The 26,983-nt window shown below is 38.9% G+C and overlaps 1 protein-coding gene across 6 annotated transcripts; it reads left to right on the forward strand.

Annotated features, from left to right (window-relative positions):
- Positions 1–309: 309 nt before the first annotated feature.
- Positions 310–26,841, forward strand: ZHX1 (zinc fingers and homeoboxes 1). 6 transcript variants are annotated; one of them, XM_053660899.1, is made up of 5 exons: positions 310–658; positions 6,578–6,696; positions 11,106–11,251; positions 16,861–19,716; positions 23,220–26,841. In XM_053660899.1, the coding sequence occupies exon 4, from the start codon at positions 17,086–17,088 to the stop codon at positions 19,711–19,713; it is 2,628 nt and encodes an 875-aa protein (XP_053516874.1). In that variant the 5' UTR covers positions 310–658; positions 6,578–6,696; positions 11,106–11,251; positions 16,861–17,085; the 3' UTR covers positions 19,714–19,716; positions 23,220–26,841. The 6 variants fall into 6 exon arrangements, with proteins under 6 accessions (XP_053516874.1, XP_053516878.1, XP_053516877.1 ...); XM_053660903.1 differs by having other exon boundaries at positions 11,153–11,251; XM_053660902.1 differs by having other exon boundaries at positions 310–571.
- Positions 26,842–26,983: the final 142 nt, after the last annotated feature.

Below are 26,983 nucleotides of genomic sequence, written 5' to 3' on the forward strand. Positions count from 1 at the left end.
CAGAACTACCACCTGGAAAGGGGCATACGATGCGAAGGGGCATTTCTCACGACCCGGTGGTGACAACAGAAAGGCAAAGCTTTCAAGGAGCGTGGCCACTCTGACAGAAGGCGGCTGCCTTCCGGACAGACCTGTGTGGAAGACCTGGCTTTGGCCGATAGAGGGCGGAGCTATCGCCGGCAAGGGGCGGGACCCCTTTGAGATCGGGAGAAGGAGGGGCTTCTGTGGAGGAGGGCAGGGCATCCGCAGGCATAGGCGGGGCTTCTGTTGACAGAGGGGCGGGGCGGCTCCCTACCCCCAGCTCTACGCCAATCGGGGCGTAAAGGCCGGGGTCTAAGCCCAGGGGAGCAGCGGGTGCTGGAGCTGAGAGCCGGGCGCGGAGCGGAGTCGGGGCGCGCAGAGGGCGCGCGCGCGGGCGGGCCCTGCCTCGGCCGGCTCCTCTCCTCCTCCCACCCCCGGCAGCCTCGCGCCTTGCCTCACCCCACTCCACTCCCCGGACCCTCCGAGGGGCCTGCAGAGCTCCGAGGCCCTGTGACGGCCCGCCGAGCGGTTCCGGGTGTAGGGTTCACAGGTCAGAGTTGACTCCCTGAAAAGTGCAGCAGCTTTGAAATGCAAGATGGCGGCGGCGGGGCGCTGAGAGGCGCGGCGGCCCCTGCAGGTAGCGGCCGGAGCCGGTTCCGGGTGGAGCGGGCCGGGGTTCCCGGGAGCTGCGGGTAGGAACAGGCAGCGCAGAGCCCGTGGCCGGCGCGGACAGGACAGAGGAGGGTGGCCGCAGGGCAGAAACCCTGGGGGGCTGAGCGTGCTCGAGGCGGCGGGTCTCGGGGCGGACCTGGCGCTGGGCGTTCGAGGGGGAGGGACCGGGCCTGCCAGGGCCTGGCAGCGCCATTGAGGGACAGACCCTGAGCCTCCTTCGCGCCTTTGGGGTCTCTATGGCCAAGGAAATAGCTGGGGGGAGGGGGGGAAGCGGCTCTGTAAAGGAAAATCTCAGCCCTCCTACCTACGGGAGGATTGAGCAACTTGGGGTTATTGAGGGGAGTGAAGGCTGGGTGGGTCTTCGGGGGGGGGCGGAATACGCCGCAGGGATGGCGGACCCCAACAATGTGGAGGGTGCTAGGGGAGGTTTGGAGCCCTGCCCTGCATGGGCGTGTGGCCTCGTGGGGATTTAGCCACCCTGAAAGTAAGCAGAGACTCTTGCTGGAGCTGAGAGCCCTGGCATTGGGGTTGGAACCCCGAGAAACAATTCGGGGAAAGCTGTACTCCACTTCAGGAAAGGCTGGGCACCCATTTCGGGGCCAGGCCTTGCCCCCACTCAGGGCAAGACTCAGAGTTGAGTCTCTAAGAACTACATTACGTTTTGAGAAAGCCTTGGAACTTAGGATGAAGTTAATTACAGAGAATGGAAATGTTATCTGTCCCTTTACTCTGTCCCTTTTAGGAGAGAGACAGGGGGCTGATCAGGGACTACTTCAAATCTAGGGCCCGAAGGGAACAATCTCCTAAACCTTGCTCGGAATGAAAGGCTGGGAAGGACGTGGGAGAGGAAGCGCGTCTGATGGCAGAAAAGAGCCCTGGGGGATGCCCCGTCCCTGTGTATATCCACCAAAGTTCTTAGCAAAGGGGCTTGAAATTCTTGTTTCAATATGACTTTCCCACCTCTCCTCTCTATGGGTAGCAGTGAGGAAAGAGCAAAACCCCGAAGAAGGAAGTACCCTTTGGTACCCTTAGGTTAATGAAGGGTCAGGCGCTGGCAAGGCTTCAGTGAGAGACGCGGTTAGGGGAATTAGGAATCGAAAGGGGATGGATAGAGGAGGAATATAGGGAAGAGACTGGCAGAGCGGGAATTCCACAGCGCTGTTCTCGTATCTCACTCACACCAGCTCTAAAGAAAACCATGAGACAGAAAGAAGAAAAGGAAAACAACAACAACAAAAACCCTCCACAAAAGCAAAAAAAGAAAACCTAACAAAAAAAAACAAAGAATATCACGAGAAGAAGCTAGTTTTTGCTTGATGGGGGAGGGAGAAAATGTAAAGGAAAGGCTAACTGGTACAGACATCATAATGTGATTCGGTTGGGATTTCATGTAATTTGAAAAGAAGCAGCAGTTCTCTTGGAGGTGAAGAGGATGGCAGAAAAGGAAGAATCACAGGACCGGGAAATAGGATGGTTCACTGGCGGGGAGCAGGCCGCAGCGTTCCCCCAGGAACGGTCGCTGTCGGTTTCAAGTATAGGTACCTAGTAAATGCACCTTTAGATTTGTTGGTATTGATCACTCTTTCTCCGTCTTTGTCTGAAAGCTTTAACTTATGTTATAGGGTGCTACATGGATTATCTTTGCTTCTGAGAATTTACCTTGAAAAAGTCATTTGTTTTTATGCCAACAGTGAGGAGGAACGGGAGTTGGTTCTAACAGGGATGTTGACCCTACTATATCCATAGATTTATTTCTCAAGTAGCAGTTCAGACTCTTGATTTTAAGCAAAAGAAATGTGAGTGCTGCCAAAGACGGTAATGTAGTAACAGGATGTAAAAGAAAAAGGGCTTTCATGAATATTTTTTTTCCTCTCAGTTTTTCTCCCTGAGCATTTTAGGGCTAAGCAGACTAATTTTATGCAAACTAAAATGTAAAGTCTTGGATCTTTTCAATATAGAAATGATAGCATTTCATGTATCACTGAATCTTTTTGTGAAAGAACCTCTCCAAATGCTTTATTTAGTGATCAGACAAAAATGAGAATGAAAGAAAGACCTGGGTAACTGACGACAGCTATGATCCAGGTAGATTCCTTGAACCATTCTACTGTTTTTAAAAGAGCATTAACATATTAATGGAAATGTTTTTTAAAACACATTTCGAGTGTAAACTAGAGTTACACATTTGGAAGATTTCTACACATGTGTGTTGTTCTTTGGTTTCCCCAAAGTGCATGTCGCTCTCTCGTTTTTTATTAGATTCTGAACAGATTAGGCTGGTGAACGAGAGTGGCGTTCATGCCAGATGGCTTGAAAATATGCTAAGATGGAAAACGTAAAATGTGTCTGCACTGGGAACCCTGATTAGTAGATGCGTTTCCTTATAGCAAACTGATTATTTCACCAAATTTGGTGGACTGTCCATAAATGATGTACCAGTTATTTCCTCTTTTATGATACTGGTACTATAAGTTTTTTGAAATAAATGTGAATGAAGTCTTCCAAATTTTTAAATAATGAACTCAGTAGCATAGGTGAGGTGGGTTCACTTCGGAGACTTTCTCCCTTTTGTGTTATACTTCACATTAATACTGAAAAGTGATGTTATGATGTATTACACATTTTCTTTCATGTAGTGTTAGTTGGGCACAGTAATGTGATATTTGGGGCTAGTTCGCTTTCAATTGTAGCTTTATTCTTAAATGGAAGAACTCTTAAATTATTAAAATGATAACATGTAGCTAAGGAAATAACCTTCTATTTATGTTATAGCATTGTGGATTTGGGCTCAAAAGACTGTTGTTATTTGGATATTAACAGCGTAGTCATGAATTAACCAGACTTGCCTGACTGAAGTTACTGATTACTAATGAAGGTATATATTTGAGTTTACTTTTATACAGTTAATTTTTAGAGTAAATACTTAGGTCATTTTTTTAGGTAGTTGCCAGGTTTGGGTCTTAAAGAATATTTAATCTTTCTGGTTTATATCACCACTATTCCACAATGTATTTAAGCAGTATAAAAATGGTACTGGATACCTTTGGCCTAAACTATATGATGATATTCTTTGGAAAAGAAATGTATGTAAGCCGTTGAAGAATGACACTTATTCAAGGGAGTCAAAAATTGAGTAATTCCTATTTTATGCAGAATTTTTGTTTTCATTTTTTAGATTTACATTTTTTCAAACATCACGGCTTATTTAAGAAAATTGAAACACTGATGTGGTAGACACATCACATACATATTTATAATTTTCAGTAACCACTTTGTCACTAAATTGTAGTGATTTCATATTTCCCAGAGAATTTCTGACTTGTTTTTCCCCTTCCTAAAAGTCTTTCTCTTTTTTGGTTATTGGGAAGAATGAAAGGAGGTAAAAAGATTCTGATGTTTCTAACAAAGCTTTTTACACATATTATGTTTAGCTTCTACGAAAGTTTCTTTACTTTCCAATATTGTCAAAGAGAAGTTTGTTAAAACTTTTCCCGGTATGGACTACCCTTGGGAGTGGGGGATGGTGAAAGGACAATCTCTATTCATTACTGTAAGATTTTTTATATCAGGGGTTTGTTAGTTCTGTGAAGCACCCCTTAAAACGTATCATAGGCAAATGACTCCCCTTGAAGCCAAGGTCAGAGAAAATATGTGTACGTTGGGGTGGGGGGCGCTTTGTGATTGATCAATGTCTGCCTGTTAAAGCCAGCTTGTTCTAGCATTGCTTAATATGATCAAAGGTGTGAAATGGAAAATAAAATTACTTCCCAGACTTTTAACATATTGTATACTTTTCAACATTTAACAGTTTTAAACAAAGACTTCCTTTATTCTATAAGTTAAAGTTAATACCTTAAGAAAAGGTCAGAAAAATCTTAATTGTGGGTTTATTAATGCCAGGAAATACTCCAAACACTTTACATGTATTATTTTTTTGAGTCCTCACAGCAACCCTATTAAATAGGCACTCTTAATAGCTCCACTTTACAGATGAGAGGGCTGTGGCCCAGACAGGCTCAGTCACTTGTCAAGGGCCACACAGTGAGTAAATGATGGAGGCGGAATTTGAACCCACGCAGTCTGCTTCGAGAGCCCAGCTCTTCATCTTCATTTACAATCCATCTTCTACTGCCAGAACAACTCATCTATTTTATTGTAGAATGTACATGTTCTAGATGACTCCTTTAATTTTTGAAGTTCACTCTAATCCTAAATTTTAAAAAGGTACTGTGAATTAGCGAGAAATGTTCTAAAATAACCCAGTGTCAGGAACTGAAATGACATTAGGCAAGTATGCTTTTCACCCAGAAGTATTGACGAGCTCATTTGTTGCTCCTCTAGTTGTCTCGCGCCTTCACATGTCTTGGCAGCTCTTGTCAGGAGACTCCCATTTGGTAAAACATCTGAGACTTACTGTGTGATTTAAAAGTGGGTTCATCCCTGGCTGGTGTGGCTCAATGGATTGAGCGTGGGCCTGGGAACCAAAAGGTTGCTGGTTGGATTCCCAGTCAGGGCACGTGCCAGGGTTTCAGGCCAGGTCCCCAGTAGGGGGTGTGCAAAAGGCATTGATGTTTCTCTCCCTCTCTTTCTCCCTCCCTTCCCCACTCTCTAAAAATAAATAAATGAAATCTTTAAAAATAAAAAATAAAAGTGGGTTCAAATAGGTTACTAATTTCCTATAACAGTAATAATTCATTTTGGAAAATAACCTCCCCTCTTTGGCAGCTGTTTCCTATCTTCTCTTCTAGTCCACATCCTTATGGGCGGATGGCTAAAGAGAGGCAGAACGAGGAGATACCAGGAGATGAAATTGTAGAATCCCAGGCTGCAGAGATAACAGGATGCTCCACTGTGCTTACCAGGAAAATGCTCTTTTGCTTTTCATGAAATTAGTGTATCTATTCAGCTTAAGCTTTAACTTAACCTACACGTATTTTACTAAAGGATTAGTGGATTTACATTATTTCTTGGCTTAAGAGAGATCTTGTAAACTTGTATATAATAATAGCAAAAGTCAAAGGAAAGGTATTAGGGGAAAATCATCTTCCTGAATATTCATTCACTGTGGTTACAGAGTTTCAGTGCTTAAAGAACAACAACAGTGATTCAACACTTCAAAAGCATTATTTTTGTTATTTAATAACAGAAACAACTATAGTTTCTATTAAATTTTCCTGATAGGTTTAACTCTGAGTGATAAACCACAGCATTTTTGGATACAAATCTGAGTTTGCAGTGAATGGTTTTCAGTTTATTTATACTATTAAATGTTTCACAATGTATTCATTGAGAAACCATTTGGTCATAGCTTTCTTGCAAAAAGGAAATAGTTAAACACCAGTCATTCCACTAGATACCACATATGTGTGGGTAGAGTATCGCTAGTTTATTTAAGTATTACTGGCTAATTGCCAGCATTGATAATCCATTGCATTCCAATTAATACATAGTAAATTTGGATACAGATATTAGTAAGTTTATATGTAAACACAGAAATATATACCTCTTCCCAACTCTTAGTTTAACTAAGTTTTATAAGTTTTGTGTAGTAACCGTTTATAATTCCCTGTTTCTTAATCTTAGCTTTCCTATTGATATTCTGCATATATTCATATTTTGAATGTTTTTTACTGACTGAAAATAGTATAATAATGACTTGGTTGTTTTATGTAATGTAGAATTTTTTAAAGTGTAGTTTTCAATTTTTGTGTTTCTTACTCATATTGGGTTTGACATCTAGATGATTCTTTTAAAGTTTCTATGAGGAAATAAGTTTTTTTCAAAGTTACATTTATTTTTAAAAAGCCGAGGCATAAACTTTAAAGTTTCTTAACTAAGACTAAATCAAATTTAGAATAATAAAGTGATATTACCTTTTTTGTAGGAGATGGCAGATAGGTACTTTGGACCTGTTGGTAATGATGGCCTGAGCTAAAAGCATCTCCTAATTTGAAGGGACACCCTTCCGTGTCAGAGAACAGAATGCTGAGGAAGCCGTGGCAAGTACGTGTTCCATTGTTCTGGTAAGGTAGAACTCAGGGACTGAATGTGCTCAACTCAGATCCCGTGACACTGTATTTGGCCAAAGTTTTAAAAGCTTTTCTTTAAAAAGCAGCAGATATTTTCCTCGCACTTTTTAAAGAAATGTACTTTTGCCATGACTGGTGTCACTCCGTGGGTTGGACATTGGCCTGCAAACCGAAAGGTTGCCGGTTTGATCACCGGTCAGCACATGCCTGAGTTGCGGGCCAAGTCCCCAGTTAGGGACTTCCAACAGGCAAATGATTGCTGTTTCTGTACCTCTCTTTCTCAAGACAGTCAAATTCAAGTATTAGGGTGAATACAGACAAGAATGAATGTAATCAAAATGAAAGCATCTATGAAATTGTGGCCAAGGTAATCTAACTTTAAAAATATGGGAGTATTGGATGCTTCCGATGTCAAAGGAAGCAGCACCATACTTCATAATAAATCTGTGTGCTATGTTTATCATTGAGTTTTCAGTTGATACTGGCCGAGACCCTTGTGTTGCAGGCACTGTGTCCGGTGCTGTGGTAGCAGTGCTGACCAGACAGGTGAGGGCCCTGCGGGCAGAGACGCCCAGTGTGGGGACAGGGGCCCAGCTGTCTCTCCGTTCCTTCGCCCAGATCCAGGAAAAAGTTTCAAGGACAATTCCTGAAAATATATTTTCAATACATAATCTATTAAAAATAGTTAATTATGCCCTGGCTGGTGTAGCTCAGTGGATTGAGCGTGGGCCTGCAAACCAAGGAATCATGGTTCAATTCCCAGTCAGGGCACATGCCTGGGTGCAGGCCAGTTCCCAGTGGGGGACACATGAGAGGCAACCATACATTGATGTTTCCCTCCTTCGCTCCTTCTCTTCCCCTCTAAAGATAAATAAATAAAATCTTTTTAAGAAAGTAAAAATGAAAATACTTAGTTATAATTATAAAGTTAGGATATGAATCAAATACTTTAATTTAGGTTAAACATACTATATTTAAATATTCAAATATATTTTTACATAATTATTTCTATTTTATTTATCTGATATTATTAGCTTTCGTAAGAATAATTAGATTAGATACTATACTGTTTGAAATATTTATATTTTAGTTCAATTGTTAGAGTATTCCAGAAAATACCAAGAAGGATTACATAACCATTAATATGGTTGTTCACTTTTTAAAAAAATTGATGAGTCCTTACAAGTTGACATTACCGGTCTAACTAATTACTATTATATTTCAAAGTATTTTTAAAAATGGAATGATTATATCCTAAGTGAAATAAGTAACAATTACTGTTTTTTATAAGGAGCAAGATAACAGACAGATGAATGGTTTTTCGGCCTCAATGATAATCTCACTTGGAATCAAGAATAGCATTCTTGTGTGAGGCTGTCTGTGAAAGACTTAACACACCTCCTTGAGAAAAGTAGAGGAAAAACTATTTTCAGCAGAAAATTACTTTAGGGTCATAAACTTAAATTTCAAAAATAGGAGATTGCATTATAGTGCTAGTTTATGTATCACTCTCAGTACCTTACATACCTGCCGACATGGCAACAGAAGGTAGAAACCAGGACGTTACCGCCCTGGGAACCTTCAGAAACGCACTTCACTCCTCAAATCTGCGGGCAGAGCTTGCCAGGAGAAGTCTGTCAGCTTGGATTCTTCTTTTAATCTTTAGCAGTATTAAGGTCAGCTTTCTCAGGTGGAAAAAAACAGGAAAGAGGATAGAGTTTCTAAACCTTTAAGCCTTAATTAGCATCAACAAAGAGATCTTCTGAAATTAGATTATCTTTGGCCACAATTTCTTAGATGCTTTCATTTTTATTACATTTATTTTTGTCCATATTCACCTTAATACTTGAAGTTTGGTTGCCTTAAGGCCAGTTTGGAAATTTTCTTGAGGTTTCTCTTTTAGTTAAAAATTCTAGATACAGTAGTTTTTAAAAACATTTGTTGTGGGTATAAATTTGGGTTGTCAAATTTCTCATTTGTGAAAATTTCTCAAAATTTTTAAAAGAACTTAACTGCTATTTCTAAATATTTTTATATTTTAGCTTCAAAAAGTGCCTCAAGAGTGTAAAGACCAAAATGTTTTTGTTTGTGTTAATTTGATACCATTATTCTTTGTTTCTACTATTACTTAAGACATTCTGTGACTTTGGTGGGTTTCTAACTTTTAGTTTTAATACAAACATGTAAAAATAAGTATTTTCAGCTGGCTAAACAGAACTGTGACTCAGGGAGGGAGAAGTGAAACTAAATAAAATACTGGGTCCAAAGAATTTTCAGTGTATGTATGAATACATATGCCAAATGATTCTCAGTTTGTGTATTTTAGCTACCCGAAGAACGGTTTTATTTAGTTGGTACTAGGTCAAAACTAACATGATCTTTAAAAATTATGGTTATCTTCTAAATGTTCTTATTTGACCCAGAATTGGTATAAAAAACAAAGTTTGTTTTTATTCACATAAAACCTTACCAAAATAACATTCTTTTGTGGCTAACTAGGCCAATAAACTATCTGTTAATCATTTAATTTGAAGTATAAGACAGCCAAAAAAAATAGAGGCTTGGAAATTCGGTGTAGTTATGGCTCTGCTTAACTATAAAAAAATTTGGACCTTTTTTAAAAAAGTATTAAGCATAGAATTTGAAACAGTCCCTCACTTTTTACTGTGCATTCCACTGAGAATGTATGTTTTAATTTCAGTAAAAATGTAACATCATTAAACTGTAGTTTTCTCTTGGAAGGAAAATAATGATTCCAAGTTCAAATCTGCATTTGCTTTCTTGTAAAGACTAGTTCTTTGAATGAATTTATCTTTTTTGTTTCATTCTTATATAGTCCACAAATTGAGATATACAGTATTCATGCATAAAACTGAGTTGTCACAACAGAATTACAGATGTTGGTAAATGTTTGTTGAATATTTATTGCTCAGTTTTATAAGTAGAATGTTTTATATTTGAAGCTGTTTTAATATTCTAATGGCTAAGGTAATTTATTAGTAAGGATTTTACCATTGAAAGTAATCAACCATAAAGCAAGCACAGTTGTTCTTTATAGCTCCTCTGTAAATGAGTGCTTAGTGAAGTATAATTTATGTTGTAATACTCAATACAGATGTATTTTAAAGGGTTTTTCTCAGCAAATATTATTGAGGCCTTGACAGGCACTGTGTTTGGCCCTGGGGAGCGCTAAACAGACATTCTTTCTGACCATGTAAGAACTGCTATTAGAACTGTCCAAAATTTTTATACTATGACGAAATAAATTTTGTTTTCATTAAATGCTTTTCTGGAGAGAAATTATGTTGTAATAATTTTGACGAGTTAAGAATTGTTAGTTGATTAAGGGACAACCTAGCCTCAGGAAAATCAACCAGGATGCAGGTGGAACCTTGGAAATGGTCTTGGTCTAGACCCAAACCTGGAGATCATGGGTGCTCCTGAGGTTCTTACAGACAGTCTGACTTCTCAGGCCTGGGGCAGGAGCTCCAAAAAATACCTGGAATACACCTAAGTGCTATACAGAAAGGACCACAGAAATATTTTAGTGTATTTGCAATTGTAAGGCCTTGAAACTATTGTTCGTTGTATTTTATAATAAAGCAAAGTTATAGCAATATTAAAGAAAACTTGTAACTCTGGCTGGTGTGGGTCGGTGGACTGAACACCAGCCGGCAAACCAAAGGGTTGCCAGTTCAATTCCCAGTCAGGGCACATGCCTGGGTTGCAGGCCAGGTCCCCAGTTGGGGGCATGCAAGAGGCAACTGACTGATGTTTCTCTCCCTGTCTTTCTCCCACCCTTCCCCCCTCTGAAAATACAGAAATAAAATATTTTTTAAAAAAGAAAGAAAACTTTTAAATACTACAACATAAAAATTTCACCCATCTCATGTGAAAAAATGTATTTTTTATATTCTCATCTTGTTTTTGTCCATACGCATATTTTCTCATAGTTATTTTTATAATATGCAGATTTTTATTTTTAAAAATTTTAACAGCAAATGGGTATTGTTTCATATTCCTTAATTAGTCTTTTGTTTTCATTTTTGTTTTTTTTTAACATTTCTCCAGCTTTATTGAGGAATGACTGACATACAATTAATTGCTCATGTTTAAAATGTATGATTTCTTAATTTTGGCTTAATTACTCTTTATTATTTTTAATGGCAGTATAAAAACTAATTGACTTGATCAGTTATTTTTTAACATTTCTCTACTGAAAGGTTAACTGAAAATAGTTTTCCAGTGTCATTTTCTTCACAGTGCTGGATGCACGTAGAACACGAGTTTCCCTTAATTGGCAGACTTCACTTTAATTGTGTTTTAATTGTAAAGCCACTTCACTGCTCAGTTGTGCAACTGAACTCTAACCCCTTTTTGCAGGTAAATAGTGCACGTTTCCCCAGATTGATTTTGAGCTCTGTTTCCAGTTGACCTTCAAATAGAGGACAAAACGTCTGTCAGCCGATGGTGATTTCTATATGGCAGTCGCCCTGTCCCAGCCCCACGGCACTTCAATGACAAAGAAGGTGAACGGGAACTACAACATAGAAATGTGTATTCTATATTTTTACCCCTTCTGCTTTTTCACTCAATTTGTGTGGCTTGTCAGCTGATTAAGTTCCTTGACAGAGAGATGAAGGGAAAGAGAACACCACTAAACAAGTAGTATTTCTTCATCTCCCAAAGTAATTTTTCAAGGACTGGAAAATAGCATTAATTCGTTATCTACTGTGTATCAGAGTGTGTGAAGCATTTCATTTCATCAGCGTCTGAGGTAGATAGCAGCATCTCATTTTCTCCAAGGCAGCCCTCTCTTTCATTTCTAGAAGCCTCCTACAGCGTGCTCATACACCACAGTTCCCAGTACTTCCTCTCTCATTGCCCTGATCCTGGTTGTTCTAAGTAACTGCCTGCTGACCTCTCCTGTGTTCACCTGCTAGTACCTGGCCGACCAGAGACCATTTGTCTTGGTCCCCGCTGTATCTCTAGTACCTATATGCGCCTGGCACATGGCTGCCATTCAACAAGTCGTTGTTGAATGAATGCGTTGAGTTGGAGAGTCTTGGTTTTATAGGTGGGAAAACTGAAGTTAATACTGAAAAACTTTTCCAATCATCTAACTACCCAGTAACAGAGGAGACTCCAAAACCGTGGTTTTACGGTACACCATAGTGCCTCTATGAATTTATCCCTCTGGGCCTGGGTTCCTTCTTTTATAAAAACGGGGTGATTATATTGAGACCCCCAAATGATGACTCTTTATGAGAATACCAAGGGTGGTTTGGTTTGTGCTTTGGTTTGTTTTTAGGCTATATACTATATAGGTATTACAATAGAATTGAGTCATTAGACCAAATATTGAGGCTGTTTTGGGAATTTTCAGTCTTCCTTTAGAAATTTGTTAAATAATAAACTGACTCTGGTTTCATTAGCCAAATGTGAGCAAACAGTTTTAGGAGGAAAGAGGAAAGAGTATATAGTTGGGTATAGAATTAACCTGAGGTTGAAGCAATCTGTAATACCCAAGCTAATCAGATTTTTAGGCTTTGTGTTATTGAAGACTCTGTTTTTAAAAAGCCTTTCTTTCAAGTAGCTTATCTAAATCAAATTATATGGCCAAGACCAATGCTTTTAAAAGAAAAGGCACAATTGTGCATATACATCATTAGATTGTAATATAACATATGAATGTTTTGTAATTTTCATGACTTTAGCAAGAAATATTTAAGCTTTTCAAATTTGTTTATGTCTGCTTAAATTCTTATGAACTGACCATTCTGAGAAAGAGAAATAAAAGTTATTATTTGGTAGCATATTCCTATTTTTATGCTAGATAAGAAATAAGTGTAGCCAGAATAATAAAGCCACCTTAGCTCCTCAGGTTTCCCTTCTGTGTCTCCTACAGGAACTGGCTATTTCATTCTGCACCTGGGTGCCTGCCCCAGGCTTAACCTTCTGCAGTGACACCTGAAAGGACACATGAAATTCACTTCAGATTAGTTTTCAAATTTCATGGCTCAGCAGTGGCAAGCTGGGGAGGATTTTTGATGAAACTGATATATTGTCTTGAAAGTGGTTATGTTTTTAAGGCAAAGGCTTTCCAAACACATCTTGAAACCCACCAGAGGTGGAAGTGGGGATTGTGGGGTCCACGGAATGGGGCCCCGGGTAGTTCAGCCTCTATTTCTCCAGTCAGACAGCTCTTTTTTCCTGTTTTGGGCTGGGGCTTCTCATAGAATTTGTCAGAAGAAAGGGCTCCCCTGTTTAAAACAAAAAGTTTGAAAACCACCACTTTCAGGAAAGGCAGTTTCAGGAAAAAAACTGTATTTGACATTTTTTTTAAATTCCACTTTTTAATTGCAGTTTACAATCAATATTATTTTGTATTAGTTTTAGCTGTACAGAATAGACAATCATATACTTCACAAAGTGATTCCCCCCACTATTTTCAATATCCACACGGCACCATACACAGCTTTACAATACTGTTGGCTGTATTCCCCATGCTGGACTTTCCTATGACTGTTTTGTAACAACCAATTTGTACTTCTCAATCCCTTCACCTTTTTCACCCAGTCCCCTAAGCTCCCTCCCCTCTGGCAGCCATCAGCATGTTCTCTCTGTGAGTGTTTGTTTTCTTTGTTTATATTTTTCTTTAGATTCCATGTATGTAAGTTAAATCATATATTTGTCTTTCTCTGACTGACTTATTTCACTTAGCATAATATTCTCTAGGTCCATCCATGCTATTGCAAGTGGTAACATTTCATTCTTTTTTATGGCCAAGTAATATTCCATTGTATATGTTTACCACCGCTTTTTTTATCTTGTCTATTGATGGGCACTTGGGTCGCTTCCATTATCTTGGCTATTATAAATAATGCTGCAATGAACATAGGGGTGCATATCTCCTTTTGATTTAGTGTTTGGGGTTTTTAAAAACTGAATACTTTTTTTCTTTTAGAGTTTATTTATTTTAGAGGGGAAGGGAAGGAGAGAATGAGAGAAATATCAATGTGTGGTTGCCTCCCGTGCGTCCCCTGCTGGGAACTGGCCTTCAACCAGGCATGTGCCCTGACTGGGAATTGAACCTCAGTTGTTTGGTTCGCAGGCCCGCGCTCAATGCACTGAGCTACACCAGCCAGGACATATTTTGGGTTTTCGGATATATGTCAATATCAAGAAATAAGCGCTGGGTCATTAAAGACAGTTCCATTTTTTAATTTTTTGAGGAACCTCCATAGTATTTTCTATAGTGGCTATACCAATCTGCATTCCCACCAACAGTGCAAAAATGTTCCATTTTCTATATCCTCACCAGCACTTGTGTGTTGATTTATTGATGATAGGCATTCTGACAGGTGTGAGGTGGTATTTCATTGTGGTTTTATTTGCATTTCTCTGATGATTAATGATATTGAGCATCTTTTCATGTATCTATTGGCCATCTGTATATCCTGTTTGGAGAAGTATCTTTTTGGGTCCTCTGCCCATTTTTAATGGGATTATTTTGGGGATGTTGTATGAATTCTTTACAAATTTTGACTATTAAAGCACTTATTGGAAGTATATCTTTGACTTTTAGCTCCTAGTAGGCCCTAATTAATACCAACACCTATCATCATAGAATGACAGTCACAAAACAGCTTACTCCCTGCCCTTCACTATTTTCTCCTTCACTGTCAAACACAGGGGTGCTGCTCATTTGGATTTCTTCATTCACCTAAAGCTGTTTGAGGGATTCCCTGTTTGTAATGACCAAGAAATGATCAAACAGCTGTGTTAACACTTGAAGTAGTGATGTCCCTATTGAATTGAAGAGGGGAGGTGGAATTACCTTAGTTTATGTCATGAAGAGATAGTTTCCAATTTCAGATTTCCTAAAATCCCTTAGAAATCAAAGACATTTTATAGGGAGGGGAAAAAAGGACACCTCCGAGAGCAGGGAATTGGACTGTTGACACTGTTGTTATTACTAAACTGATGGCCTTTATTTTATAACGTAGGCACTCGGAACAGGTGCTTTGGGTCCAGCTCTGTTGCTTGGACCCATTACATAGTGTGTGTGGGAGTGATCTCAGCAAGGAGGACCCTGCCCCCTTCAGAGGCAGGGATTCTCTCTCTGGACCGCACTGCTCCCTAAGAGTGTTTCTCCCTTTCCTGAGTCAGCATTCCTCCTCCCTAGACCTGGTTTTGCTTTGTAATCTTTGAAGTAAACAACTTCTCAGTTCAGCTAGGACAAAGAGTATGCCAGTAAACAAATAGTTCTCATTTGTGGTAGAGAGTAAGAGCCCTTACTCGTTTCATTCACTTTTATTTCATGTAGACTTCAGAAGCACATCAGTGTCAATGGATTAAGCATAAAAATTTTATTTGAAATATTTTTAAAATGTGTTTGTATGAATATAATGCACTTTTTTTTTGATGCTTTAAGGTCATTCATATGACTTTCAGGTACTGTTCTCTACAGTGATGCCCTCGTGGCATATTGAGTTTTTTGTTTTTAAGATTTTATTTATTTATTTTTAAAGGGGAAGGGAGGGAGAAAGAGAGGGAGAGAAACATTGATGTGTGAAACATCGATCAGTTGCCTCTCAAATGTGCCCCAACATGGGACGGAGCCCACAACCAGGGCATGTTCCCTAACCAGGAATCAAACTATTGACCTTTCGCTTTGTGGGACAATACTCAACCTACTGAGCCGTGCTGGTCAGGGCTAGTTTAATTTTTTTATTTCTTTTTTTATTCTCACCCAAGGACATTTTTTTCATTGTGTTTAGAGAGAAGGAAAAGATGTGGGGGCAGAGAGAGAAACATTGATCTCATATGCTCCCTGACCAGGGTACAAGCCCTAACTGGGGATTAAACGCACATACTGGATATGCGCCCTGACCAGGAATCAAACCCACGACCCTTCAGTCCATGGGACGATGCTCCAACTGAGCCACACTGGCCAGGACATGTTGAGTTTTGTAAGATGGTTTTCTTATTCTTTGTGGCTCAAAATAATAAAGCCCTACTTTCTGGCTGCTTATATGAAGAGGGGAGACAGAAATGAACAAGAAGTTGTCCAAGATAGCTCAGCTGGGAGAGCATTAGGTTAAAGACATAAAGGTCGTTGGCTCAGTCCAGAGTTTCAGGGGCTTTATTATATCTCAATAAAGCTATTACTTAAAAAAATAATGAAACACATCACCTATAATGAGGAGTAGGTTGTGGGACAGAAATGCAACATTTCTCTCCTCCAACACAGTCAATAGTAGACTAGAAAACAGACTGGGGAGGAAGCCAGGCCAAGTTAAAACAAGGTAAACTGTAAGGCGGACAGAGAGATCCTCCCACCAAGTGAACAAACGTGCGCTCTGGCACAAGGGCCAGCCTGCGTTGAGTGTCCCAGGAATAGCAATCGTCTCTGCTGTGCTTAAAGTGTAGGGAAACAGGAGTCAAGAGAGTTGGCAGGGGACTGATGGAAAGCTCAACCTCCAGAGAGAGGTTGTGGAGGGGACTATGTATAGCTTCAGGAGTTTGGACTTTATTCTTTCACAAATTTTAAGTCAGGAGACTGATATGATTAGATGCATTTTATAAATTCTGGTAGCATTGTGGGAAATGATTAAGAATGTTTCTGAAACTTTGATCATTCATATTCTGTCTTCGCTTCTTTGCCATACTTGGGTGTGCTTTGGGGATGATGAGGTAGACCAGTAAGGAGAGGTCATAACTGATGGATTGAGTCTATTACACATTTAATGGTCGTAGTCCCTGAGTATCTGCGACTGCTTTTTATAGTTTTAAAGTTCCTCCCTTGTTAACATATTATCATCTCACACTGATAATAGTCTTGCCAAAGCAAACTCTTTCCCTAACTTCCCTTCCAATATATAGCTAGCTGAAAAATGCAAATAAACAAGCCTGTGGGCTGACTGACCCATGAATACCGTACATGACCTTCAGTGAGCTGGCTTGGAGACATCTATTTTGATCCTTAGAGGACTTTTTTCCCTGGGTCTGGTCTTATTCGAGATTTTTATAACTGAGCAATCCAACAACTTCATATGAGTGAAATATAACTGTAATTTGTTTAAAAGATCCTAATCACTCATTTAAAAACATTTTTAAATTTATTTTAATGTAGGTGATTGGAGTTGTGCTTCAAAAATTTCAGCAGTTCAACAGTATTTTATCTGCCAACAATAAGCTCTTTACTTGATTGCACCATGAAAAAGCTGCTAACAAGACTTGTTGAGCACAAAAGCAGACTTGAAGAACCAAAAGCCATTGTTTTCAAATGAAGAATACGGAACGATTTTCAGCCTCGGTGCTTTTTAATCACCACTGAGGTTTTTCCCATAACAACAGAATGGCAAGCAGGCGAAAATCAACAACACCCTGTATGGTCCTTGCCAGTGAACAGGATCCGGACCTTGAGCTGATATCAGATTTGGACGAGGGACCTCCTGTCCTCACGCCTGTGGAAAACACCAGAGTAGAGAGCGTCTCAAGTGACGAAGAAGTTCATGAATCTGTGGATTCTGACAATCAGCAAAATAAAAAGGTTGAAGGTGGCTATGAATGTAAATATTGTACTTTTCAAACTCCAGACCTAAATATGTTTACTTTTCATGTGGATTCAGAACATCCCAACGTAGTGCTAAATTCTTCCTATGTTTGTGTTGAATGCAATTTTCTTACCAAAAGATATGATGCACTTTCTGAGCATAATCTGAAGTACCACCCAGGAGAAGAGAATTTTAAGTTGACTATGGTGAAACGAAATAACCAGACAATCTTTGAACAAACCATAAATGATCTGACCTTTGATGGTAGTTTTGTTAAAGAGGAGAACTCGGAGCCAGCTGAATCTACGGAATTTTCTTCTTCAGGAATATCTATCAGTAAAACTCCTATCATGAAAATGATGAAAAGTAAAGTGGAGAACAAACGGATCACAGTCCATCATAACTCGGCTGAGGATGCTCCCGAAGAGAAAGAGAAGGAGGTCAAACCAGACCGCGAAGAAACTGTGGTGAGTCCAAGTTCTTCGGCTTCTGAATCTAATACCAGTACTTCCATTGTCAACAGAATACACCCGAATGCTGCCGGCACGGTAGTGACCCCAGCGGCAGTTCTTCCCGGGTTAGCACAGGTAATAACCGCTGTGTCGGCCCAGCAGAATTCCAGTTTGATCCCCAAAGTCTTAATCCCTGTTAATAGCATTCCTGCCTACAATGCTGCATTGGATAACAACCCTCTTTTGCTTAACACCTACAACAAATTCCCTTATCCAACGATGTCAGAAATTACTGTGCTTTCTGCTCAAGCAAAATACACAGAGGAACAGATCAAGATCTGGTTCTCAGCCCAACGCCTAAAACATGGTGTGAGCTGGACTCCCGAGGAAGTAGAGGAGGCAAGAAGAAAGCAATTCAACGGAACAGTACACACTGTACCTCAGACCATAACTGTTATTCCGACACATATTTCCACAGGGAGTAATGGCTTACCATCCATTTTACAGACATGCCAAATAGTTGGTCAGCCCGGCCTGGTCCTCACACAAGTAGCTGGACCGAACACCTTGCCGGTAACAGCACCGATAGCCTTGACCGTGGCAGGGGTGCCAAATCAAACCAGCATACAGAAAAGTCAGGCCCCTGCCGCTCCGCCTCCTGCAGAAACAAAGCCAGCAGCAGCAGCAGCAGCAGTACCAGCTCCTCAGCTTGTCAAACACGAAACCGCCCTGGCAAACCCCGATTCATTTGGCATTCGGGCAAAAAAGACTAAAGAGCAACTGGCAGAATTAAAAGTCAGCTACCTTAAAAATCAGTTTCCCCATGACTCGGAAATTATCAGACTTATGAAAATCACAGGCCTGACAAAGGGGGAGATTAAAAAGTGGTTTAGTGACACGAGGTACAACCAGAGAAACTCCAAGAGTAATCAGTGCTTACATCTCAACAACGATTCCTCCACCACCATCATCATAGACTCCAGCGACGAAACCACGGAATCCCCAACTGCTGTTACTTCGCAGCAGAAACAGTCCTGGAACCCTTTCCCAGACTTTACACCCCAGAAGTTTAAAGAGAAGACAGCAGAGCAGCTTCGGGCCCTTCAGGCCAGTTTTCTCCACAGCTCCGTACTGACAGATGAAGAACTAAATAGGTTACGAGCGCAAACCAAACTGACCAGGAGGGAAATTGATGCTTGGTTTACGGAGAAGAAGAAATCAAAAGCTTTAAAGGAAGAGAAAATGGAAGTAGATGAAACTAATGCAGGTAGTTCCAAAGAAGAGGTGGGAGAAACTCCTCCTGCAGATGAATCCGCCGCACCTAAGTCAGGGAGTACAGGCAAGATCTGTAAAAAGACACCTGAGCAGCTGCACATGCTCAAAAGCGCGTTTGTCCGAACACAGTGGCCGTCACCGGAAGAGTATGACAAGTTGGCCGAAGAAAGCGGGCTTGCTAGAACAGACATAGTTAGTTGGTTTGGGGACACCCGTTATGCTTGGAAAAATGGGAACCTAAAATGGTACTACTATTACCAAAGCTCCAATTCAAGTGGTATGAACGGTCTGTCTTCCCATAGGAGAAGGGGGAGAGGGAGACCCAAAGGAAGGGGGAGAGGAAGGCCCCGGGGGCGGCCCCGAGGAGGCAAGAGAATGAACAATTGGGACAGGGGGCCGTCACTCATAAAGTTTAAAACTGGAACTGCGATCCTTAAGGATTATTACCTGAAGCACAAATTTCTCAATGAGCAAGACCTTGACGAACTTGTTAACAAATCACATATGGGCTATGAGCAGGTCAGAGAGTGGTTTGCTGAAAGACAGAGAAGATCAGAGTTAGGGATCGAATTATTTGAGGAAAATGAGGAGGAAGATGAAGTCATTGATGATCAGGAAGAGGATGAAGAAGAAACAGATGATAGTGACACTTGGGAACCCCCGCAACATGTGAAGCGGAAGCTTTCTAAATCAGATGACTGAAATGTAAGTGTTTAATCTGAGTGCACCTTCACCAACCACGCACATTTACAACAGCCACCTGCTGATCTGTATACCCACCTGTGACAGTTGTTTTCTGAAATAGTTTTTCTTTTACCTAATAAGAGAACTAGGTGCTAAGAGTATATAGCCAGCAAACCCATGATTATCATGTGTAGTCTGATTATTTTGTAGAGTTTAATGTTGCTTTCATTATTTATTTTTAAATGAAATTTTTCTACTTTGTTTCAAGTGCAAGCTACCCATTCTTTAAGAAGGGAGACTGGCAGGTGGGAGGGAATTCACAAAGATAACTAAAATGTATTTTTTGCAACCCTCCTTCAAATTTTTTGCCTATTATAAGGAAAGAATTCAAAAACGAAAACTAAAAAGAAGGGAATGAGTTTACTGAAGGAAAGGTTTGCCGCAGGGGTGAGGATTGCTCAGTTTTAGAAAACTAGGTGAAAATGGGTATCTTTTTTTATTCATTGTATCGCCCCCAAAATACTAGCTTTAACTAGAGTTTAAAAATGCTTTATGTATCAAAATTGCTCAATACTTTTTCTATTAAAAGCCAAAGGTCTGTTTGGGCTATATATAAATTCCATGTTTGCTTAGGTGACATCTGTTTTTGAAAACCGTAATAAAAATTATTTCTGTTTTAGAGGTCAAAAGGTAAACAACAGATTTGATATTAAGTTAACTCAATTGCCTAAAATGTATTTTCACTCTTTGATATAAAACAAACCTGCCACCAGCAGAAACACTATATTTGGTTAAAAATATGTCTCTGAGGTCATGAAAGTTCAAGTAAATATGCTTTAAATTTAAAGACTTGGTATATTCCTTAAATCTTCATTCTTTACGTTGGATTATATTAAAATTTCATTATAGCTGCAAATCAGATACCTGATTTGGAGTTAAGGACTTCAGTTCTTAATAGATTTAGAATTCAATAGCATAGTTTTCTTTTTTACTCTGGGTTTTTGAGTGTTCTAACAATGCCTTTGTCATGAAATACTGGTATATGTGTATCAGTAGTCCAAAGGCATCTTATCAGGAAGCACTGCGGCCTTGTCACACCGGAAAGGGGAGAAGAGGCACAGACCCTTATGACCATGTGAGCACATGTACTTATTTCCCTGGCTTTATGCATCCCCACCCCATCCTCTGCTGTTATGCTTTCTGATTCTGCACAGGATCTCCTTAATTCTCCCACATCTTCCTGCCTGCTTTTATTTTGTTAAAACAATTAACTTATAGACAGCTTCATATGTACCAGACACTATGCTGACTGCCAGCGGTCCTCTGCCACGGTTTTTTTTTTTTTCCATTAACATTTTTCTTTAGGCAGAGAAACAGACGAAACTAAAAATGCACCTACTTTTGAATAAACCTGTTCAGGTTAGATGGCAAGACGCATGGTAAGCCACAGCCTGACCCTGCAGCGCAGCCCCGCGGCCCTCCGCTTCCTGGCGTCGGAGGTCTTCAGGACAGGCTTTCTCCTGACCCAGACGCCAGAAATGATTTTAACAGGCATTTTTTTATTGCAAAACACAAGAGTGCACACTCAGCCGAGATTAAATCAACACAATTTTTGCCACAATGATTGTTGTAGTAGTAACTTCTGCAGTGATTTTGTAGGGAATTTCTGTCCTCTAAAACATAATGTGGACTTTTTTATGTAATTTAATTTGACCTTACTTTAAGTTTATGTGGATGATTCTTATGTATTAATACTCTAATAGGCACAATGGTAAAAAAATTTCACACAAAGCCACAGTTTTCAAAAAAAATTGTGTCATATGTGTACTTTTGTGGTACGTGTACAGGCTTGGCTTGCTTTTAAAATATGCCAAAGTCTAAAATTATAAGACATTAATTAGCAAGTTCTCATTGGCTTAACAGAATAATTTTTTCATCTTATAAAAGGATTCACCATAAGTTTCCTCTAAATGGTTACGTTTTCATTTAAATATGGTTTAACTTGCAAAAAAAAAGTAACCAAAACCTTTCCAAAACAGTTATTGCAAAAAGTGAGATACAGTAAAAAAAAGGCGAAAAGAGGCTGCCCCCTTTCCCTCGGGGGCTTGTTCTCGGACCCTCTGTGGATGCCCAACACTGCAGATAGTGCCAAGTCCTATACAAACTACTTTTTCTAGACACACATATCTATGATGAAGTTTAATTTGTTAATCAGGTACAGGAAGAGATCGACAGTAACTAATAATTATAATAACATACTGTAATAAAAGTTACGTGAATGTGGTCTCTCTCTCTCTCTGATAACCCAGAGAGCTACTAAGTAACAAACGAGTGTAAACAGTATGGATTTGCTGGACAAAGAGGACTCACATCCTGCAGAGTACAGAAGGGGATGCGGTGAGATTTCATCATGCTGCTCAAAACAGCATTCGATTTAAAACTTATGAATTGTTTATGTCTGGAATTTTCCATTTAATATTTTGGGACTGTGGTGGACCACAGGTAACTGAAACCACAGAAAGTGAAACTGGATAATGGGGATTTTACTGTACATCTGTGTCATTTGCACAAGCCAGCCTTGTACAGTAAGTCCGTGCTTAATGTCAGTAGGTTCTGTGACTTCAAGCGGCGTGACCTACAAGGAAACCAATCATACTGTAGGCAGACCGATGTAAACAAAAGTTAAGTTCCTGTAGCATCTCATCAATGTTACGATGAAACGATATTGAACAAATCAGTGTTATTCAAGGACCTGCTGTGTATAGGAAAAACATACAAGAGTTTAGATTTCATAGTTTGTTACAAATACAATGAAATATATACTTCCCACTAATAATTTTTAATAAGTTATTATATACAGGTGAAAATGCCTATAAGCAAATCTGGTTTATGTACACCATATCCATAGGAGTCGCACACAAAATCTAGTGCATTGTATAAGATCCGTGTGGCGTATACAGGGTCCGACAGAAGTAACGCCTGCTCGAGTGTGGTTGGTAGGGTAATAATATGGTGTAATAATTTATAGGTTTCTTTAAGATTTTATTTATTTATTTTTAGAGCGGGGAATGGAGGAAAAAAGGAAGGAGAAAAACATCAGCGTGTGGTTGCCTCTCACATGCCCCGCACTGGGGCCCTGGCCCACAAGCCCAGCATGTGCCCTGACTTAGGAATCCAACAGTGACCATTTGGTTCACAGTCCAGCACTCAATCCACTGAACCACACCAGCCAGGGCTTAATTTGTAGTTTTAATTGGAACATTTCATCTAAATGTCATAGGGTGTGCTTGAATATGATCTGTTACAGAATTACATGCTTATGATTTTGTAAGCTTTCGTAATAAAAAGGGTGTTACTTGTGCTGGACCCTGTATATAAGATATAGTGCATCTATATGATATATGAGTAACTACAGAGGATGTGTTTTCATGACTAATTTGTATCATTTTTGTTTCTAAAAGTGGTAAACATTAAAATATGGTTTTATTTAAATTTAGTTTTTTCATTATGTTTTTCTTTTATAGCCACCTAAAACATTGGAGGAGAATCAGTTCTTCAACTCAAGATGTCTGATTTACTGTGAATGGGCCCAATATTTAATGGCACTGAAAACGTTTGGGGGCGTACACATTCTCAAAAATAGGGTCCAGTACCCACACGAAATGGAACTTAATGTTGTGCCAAAGTTAAACTACTGCAGCTGGTGAAACTTCTGCAATGTAAATAGAACACTAATTTAAAGACGAATTGTAAAAATTCAGATTTTAATACAGTGCATTTTTATTCTGATATGGAGACATTCTGAATCTTAGACTTTCGAAGGGGGTTTAATGACCACTAGAGCTTGTCCTCATATTTTGTCCAGCGTAACACTGTACATCTAGAGTGATGGGCCTTATTGTCTGTATTCTTTGATATGTGATTAAGCTAATAGCTTTGAGTGACCAAACATTTTCCAGAGTAAAAATTGTTAGAAACAGGAAAAAGAAAGACCTGATTTATTTCTGTGTCTTATTATCAGGCCCTGCATGAAAATTAAAAGTTATGCATGGGCTTATCCATTCTCAATGTAAGTGAAAATACAGCCTATTGACACATGTTGGAACAATAAGGTTTTATGGTATTATTGGCTCTTAATTATGGGATCTTTCATAGACACCACTGTTACTACTTGTAATGCCTCTGTTACTTTTTTTAATTCAAAGCTGAATTTGCTTTTTATTAAACTGAAGATAATCAACACTGAAGAAGGAAAAGAAACTGGCAATAAGAATTAGGATAGGGTGAAACTCAGAAATAAATACTGTAACAATCATATGGCAATCAGAAATGTTTGTACCGGTGTCAGATCAGAATTTTCAAGAATTATCTTTCAGTGAATTTCTACTTTGTATAACAATCCCATTGAATAGAGGAAAAATTCTGAAATCACAATGAGTTAAAAGTTAGCTTTTCACTTATAAATCATGGACGTGTTCTTTGTTAACTCTTGCAGTGTCAGAAGACTGAAAGTATCTACTAACTTACAAACTTTGTAAAGACAGGTGCTGTTCATTGATGTTGAGAAGGACCCTTTCTTTTGTGATAGGACCATTTTTCAAGATATGCTTTCTTCATAGAAGAAATGTTCAGTTCATTTAACTTTGGATTTAAAAAAAGTTTTTTTTTCTGGATGACCAGAAAGCTTGGTCAGTTTAATCTGATTTAATGAATAATAAATATTAAATTCTTGTTTTTACCTTAATGTTTGTTGGCTCATGAAAATATTATGAAAAAGCCTTGAATATGCATGTGGCTTTCATTTTTATAAACTTTTTATTTTTTAACTATAGCTTTATTAGTAATTCCAAAATGCTGCAGTTTAGCTGACTTCCTCACTCAGACAGCTGGCTTTGTGGGTGGCTTTTTCATACTACTGTTGATTTTTTAAAAGAGAAGCAATGTAAAGACTAACAATTTAATGCACTAAACTGTTCTTTCTTTTACACATTTGAAAACTTCTTACAGCACTCTGTAATATAACAATTAAATCGCTCCCTTTTTTAAACCATTGCTAATGTGATCTGAGTTTTGCTTGGCAATAATTTTCACGTTTTCAAAATTTGAAATGTCAAGTATTGGACAAGTATGAAGCCTTTGGATATATTTATATTGTTTCCCTTACAATATGTTAACTTTGTATAGCTGTAAATAATTATTAGTAATTGTTCCTTCTCTTTTATAGACTTGGCCCTTAATTCTGCTCTGATGTTTGCTAGCTTTTGAATATATTTGACAGAGCAAAGAACCTTCTCTTGGTTGTGTCCTTGAATATGAAATAAAAGTAAGCTGTGATTAATAGTTTTCAGTGATTTTTTTTCTCCCATTTCATTGAGTTTTTTCAAAATGTGGTAAAATATACATAACGAAATTGACCATTGTATCTGTTTTTAAGTGTACAGATTGCATTAATTATATTCACAATGTTGAGCAACCATTACCACTTATTTCCAAAATGTTTTCATCATTCCAAACAGAAATTCTGTAACAGTTAAGCAATAACTCTTGATTTTCCCTCCCCCTGATAACCTTTAATCACTTTATGTTTCTATGAATTTGCCTATTCTTGATATTTCAAATCAGTGCTTATTTCATTTAGCATGTTTTCAAGATTCTCTCACGTAGCATGTATCAGAACTTCATTCCTTTTTAAGGCTGAATAATAATCCTGTGCACATTTTCTTTATTCATCTGTGGATGGATGGATGCTTGGTTTATTTCTACATTTTGGCTAGAAAAGCTACGGTGAACATGGCATACAGTTATCTGACTGAGTCACTGCCGTTGTTTCGTGTATATATTTAGGAGTGGAATTGCTGAGTCATATTATAATTCCATGTGTAAATTTTGAAGAACCATCAAACATGTGCATGGCCTGCCCCATTATTAATGACCCCACCAGGGTGGTACATGTGTTACAATTGATGAATCTATACTGATACATTATTATCAACCAAAGGTCATAGTTTGCATTAGGGTTCACTCTCAGTGGTGTACATTCTGTGGGTTCAGGCCAATGTGTAATTATGTATATCCGCCATTACAATATCATACAGAGGACTTCACTGCCTGAAAAGTCCTCTGTGCTCCTCCTATTCTTTCTCTTCCCTCAAGCCCTGGTAACCATTAATCTTTTACTGTCTTCATAATTTTGTCTTTCTAGAATGTTATATATTGGAGTCATTCAGAGTGCAGCCATTTTTTATGGGCCTCTTTCACTTGGTAATAGGCATTTAAAGCTCTTCCATGTCTTTTCGTGGCTTAATAGCTCATTTCATTTTAATGCTAAATAATATTCCATTGTCTGGATGTACCAGTTTACCCATTCATATACTGAAGGACATCTTGGTTGCTTCCAGGTTTGGGCAATTATGAATAAAGTGCTATAAACATCCATGTTCAGGATTTTGTGTGGACATAAGTTTTCGATCCTTTTGGGTAAATACAAGGAGCACGATTGCTGGGTCATACAGCAAAAGTATGCATAGTTTCTTACGACATTTTGCATTCCCACCAGCAGTAATTGAGAGTTCCTGTTGTTCCACATCCTCGCCAGCGTCTGGTGTTGTCAGTGTTCTGGATGTGGGCCATGCTAATTGGTGTGTAGTGGTGTCTCGTTGTTTTAATTTGCACTTTGCTGATGACATATGACACTGAGCATCTTTTCATGTACTTATTTGCCATCTGTGTATCTTCTTTGGTGAAATATATGTTAAGGTCTTTGGCCCATTTTTTTAAATCCTTTTTTTCCTTATTGTTAAGTTTTAAGAGTTCTTTATATATTTTGCTCACAGTCCTTTACCAAATGTGCCTTTTGCAAGTATTTTCACCTAGGCTGTGGCTTGTCTTCTCATCCTTTTGAAATTGTCTTTCACAAGTCAGGGAAGTTTTTTATTTTAATTAATTCCATCTTGTCGATTATTTCTTTCATGAATCATGCCTTTTGTATTGTATCTAAAAAGTCATTGCCATGCTTAAGGTCATCTAGGTTTTCTCCTGTGTTATTTTCTAGGAGTTTTGTAGTTTTCCATTTACATTTAGATCTGTGATCTATTTTGAATTAATGTTTCTGAATGGTATGTCATTTTTTCTTATTATGGATGTCCAGTTGTTCAGCACCATTTGTTGAAAAGACTTTCTATAAATTCAAAGTAACTAAGTGGAATTAAGCTCTTTTTTTCTAGACTTCCTTTGTACCTTTTATTTCTCTTAAGGTGCTTATTTCTATTTTGTGTTATCATATTAACTC

The sequence above is a fragment of the Artibeus jamaicensis genome, unplaced genomic scaffold, assembly GCF_021234435.1.
Source record: "Artibeus jamaicensis isolate MK-2021 breed Jamaican fruit bat unplaced genomic scaffold, CSHL_Jam_final scaffold_916, whole genome shotgun sequence".
In the NCBI taxonomy this organism is placed as follows: Eukaryota; Metazoa; Chordata; class Mammalia; order Chiroptera; family Phyllostomidae; genus Artibeus; species Artibeus jamaicensis.

Coding starts and splice junctions, on each gene's coding strand:
- ZHX1 (XM_053660899.1), top strand. CDS start 17,086: ATGGCAAGCAGGCGAAAATCAACAACACCCTGTATGGTCCTTGCCAGT.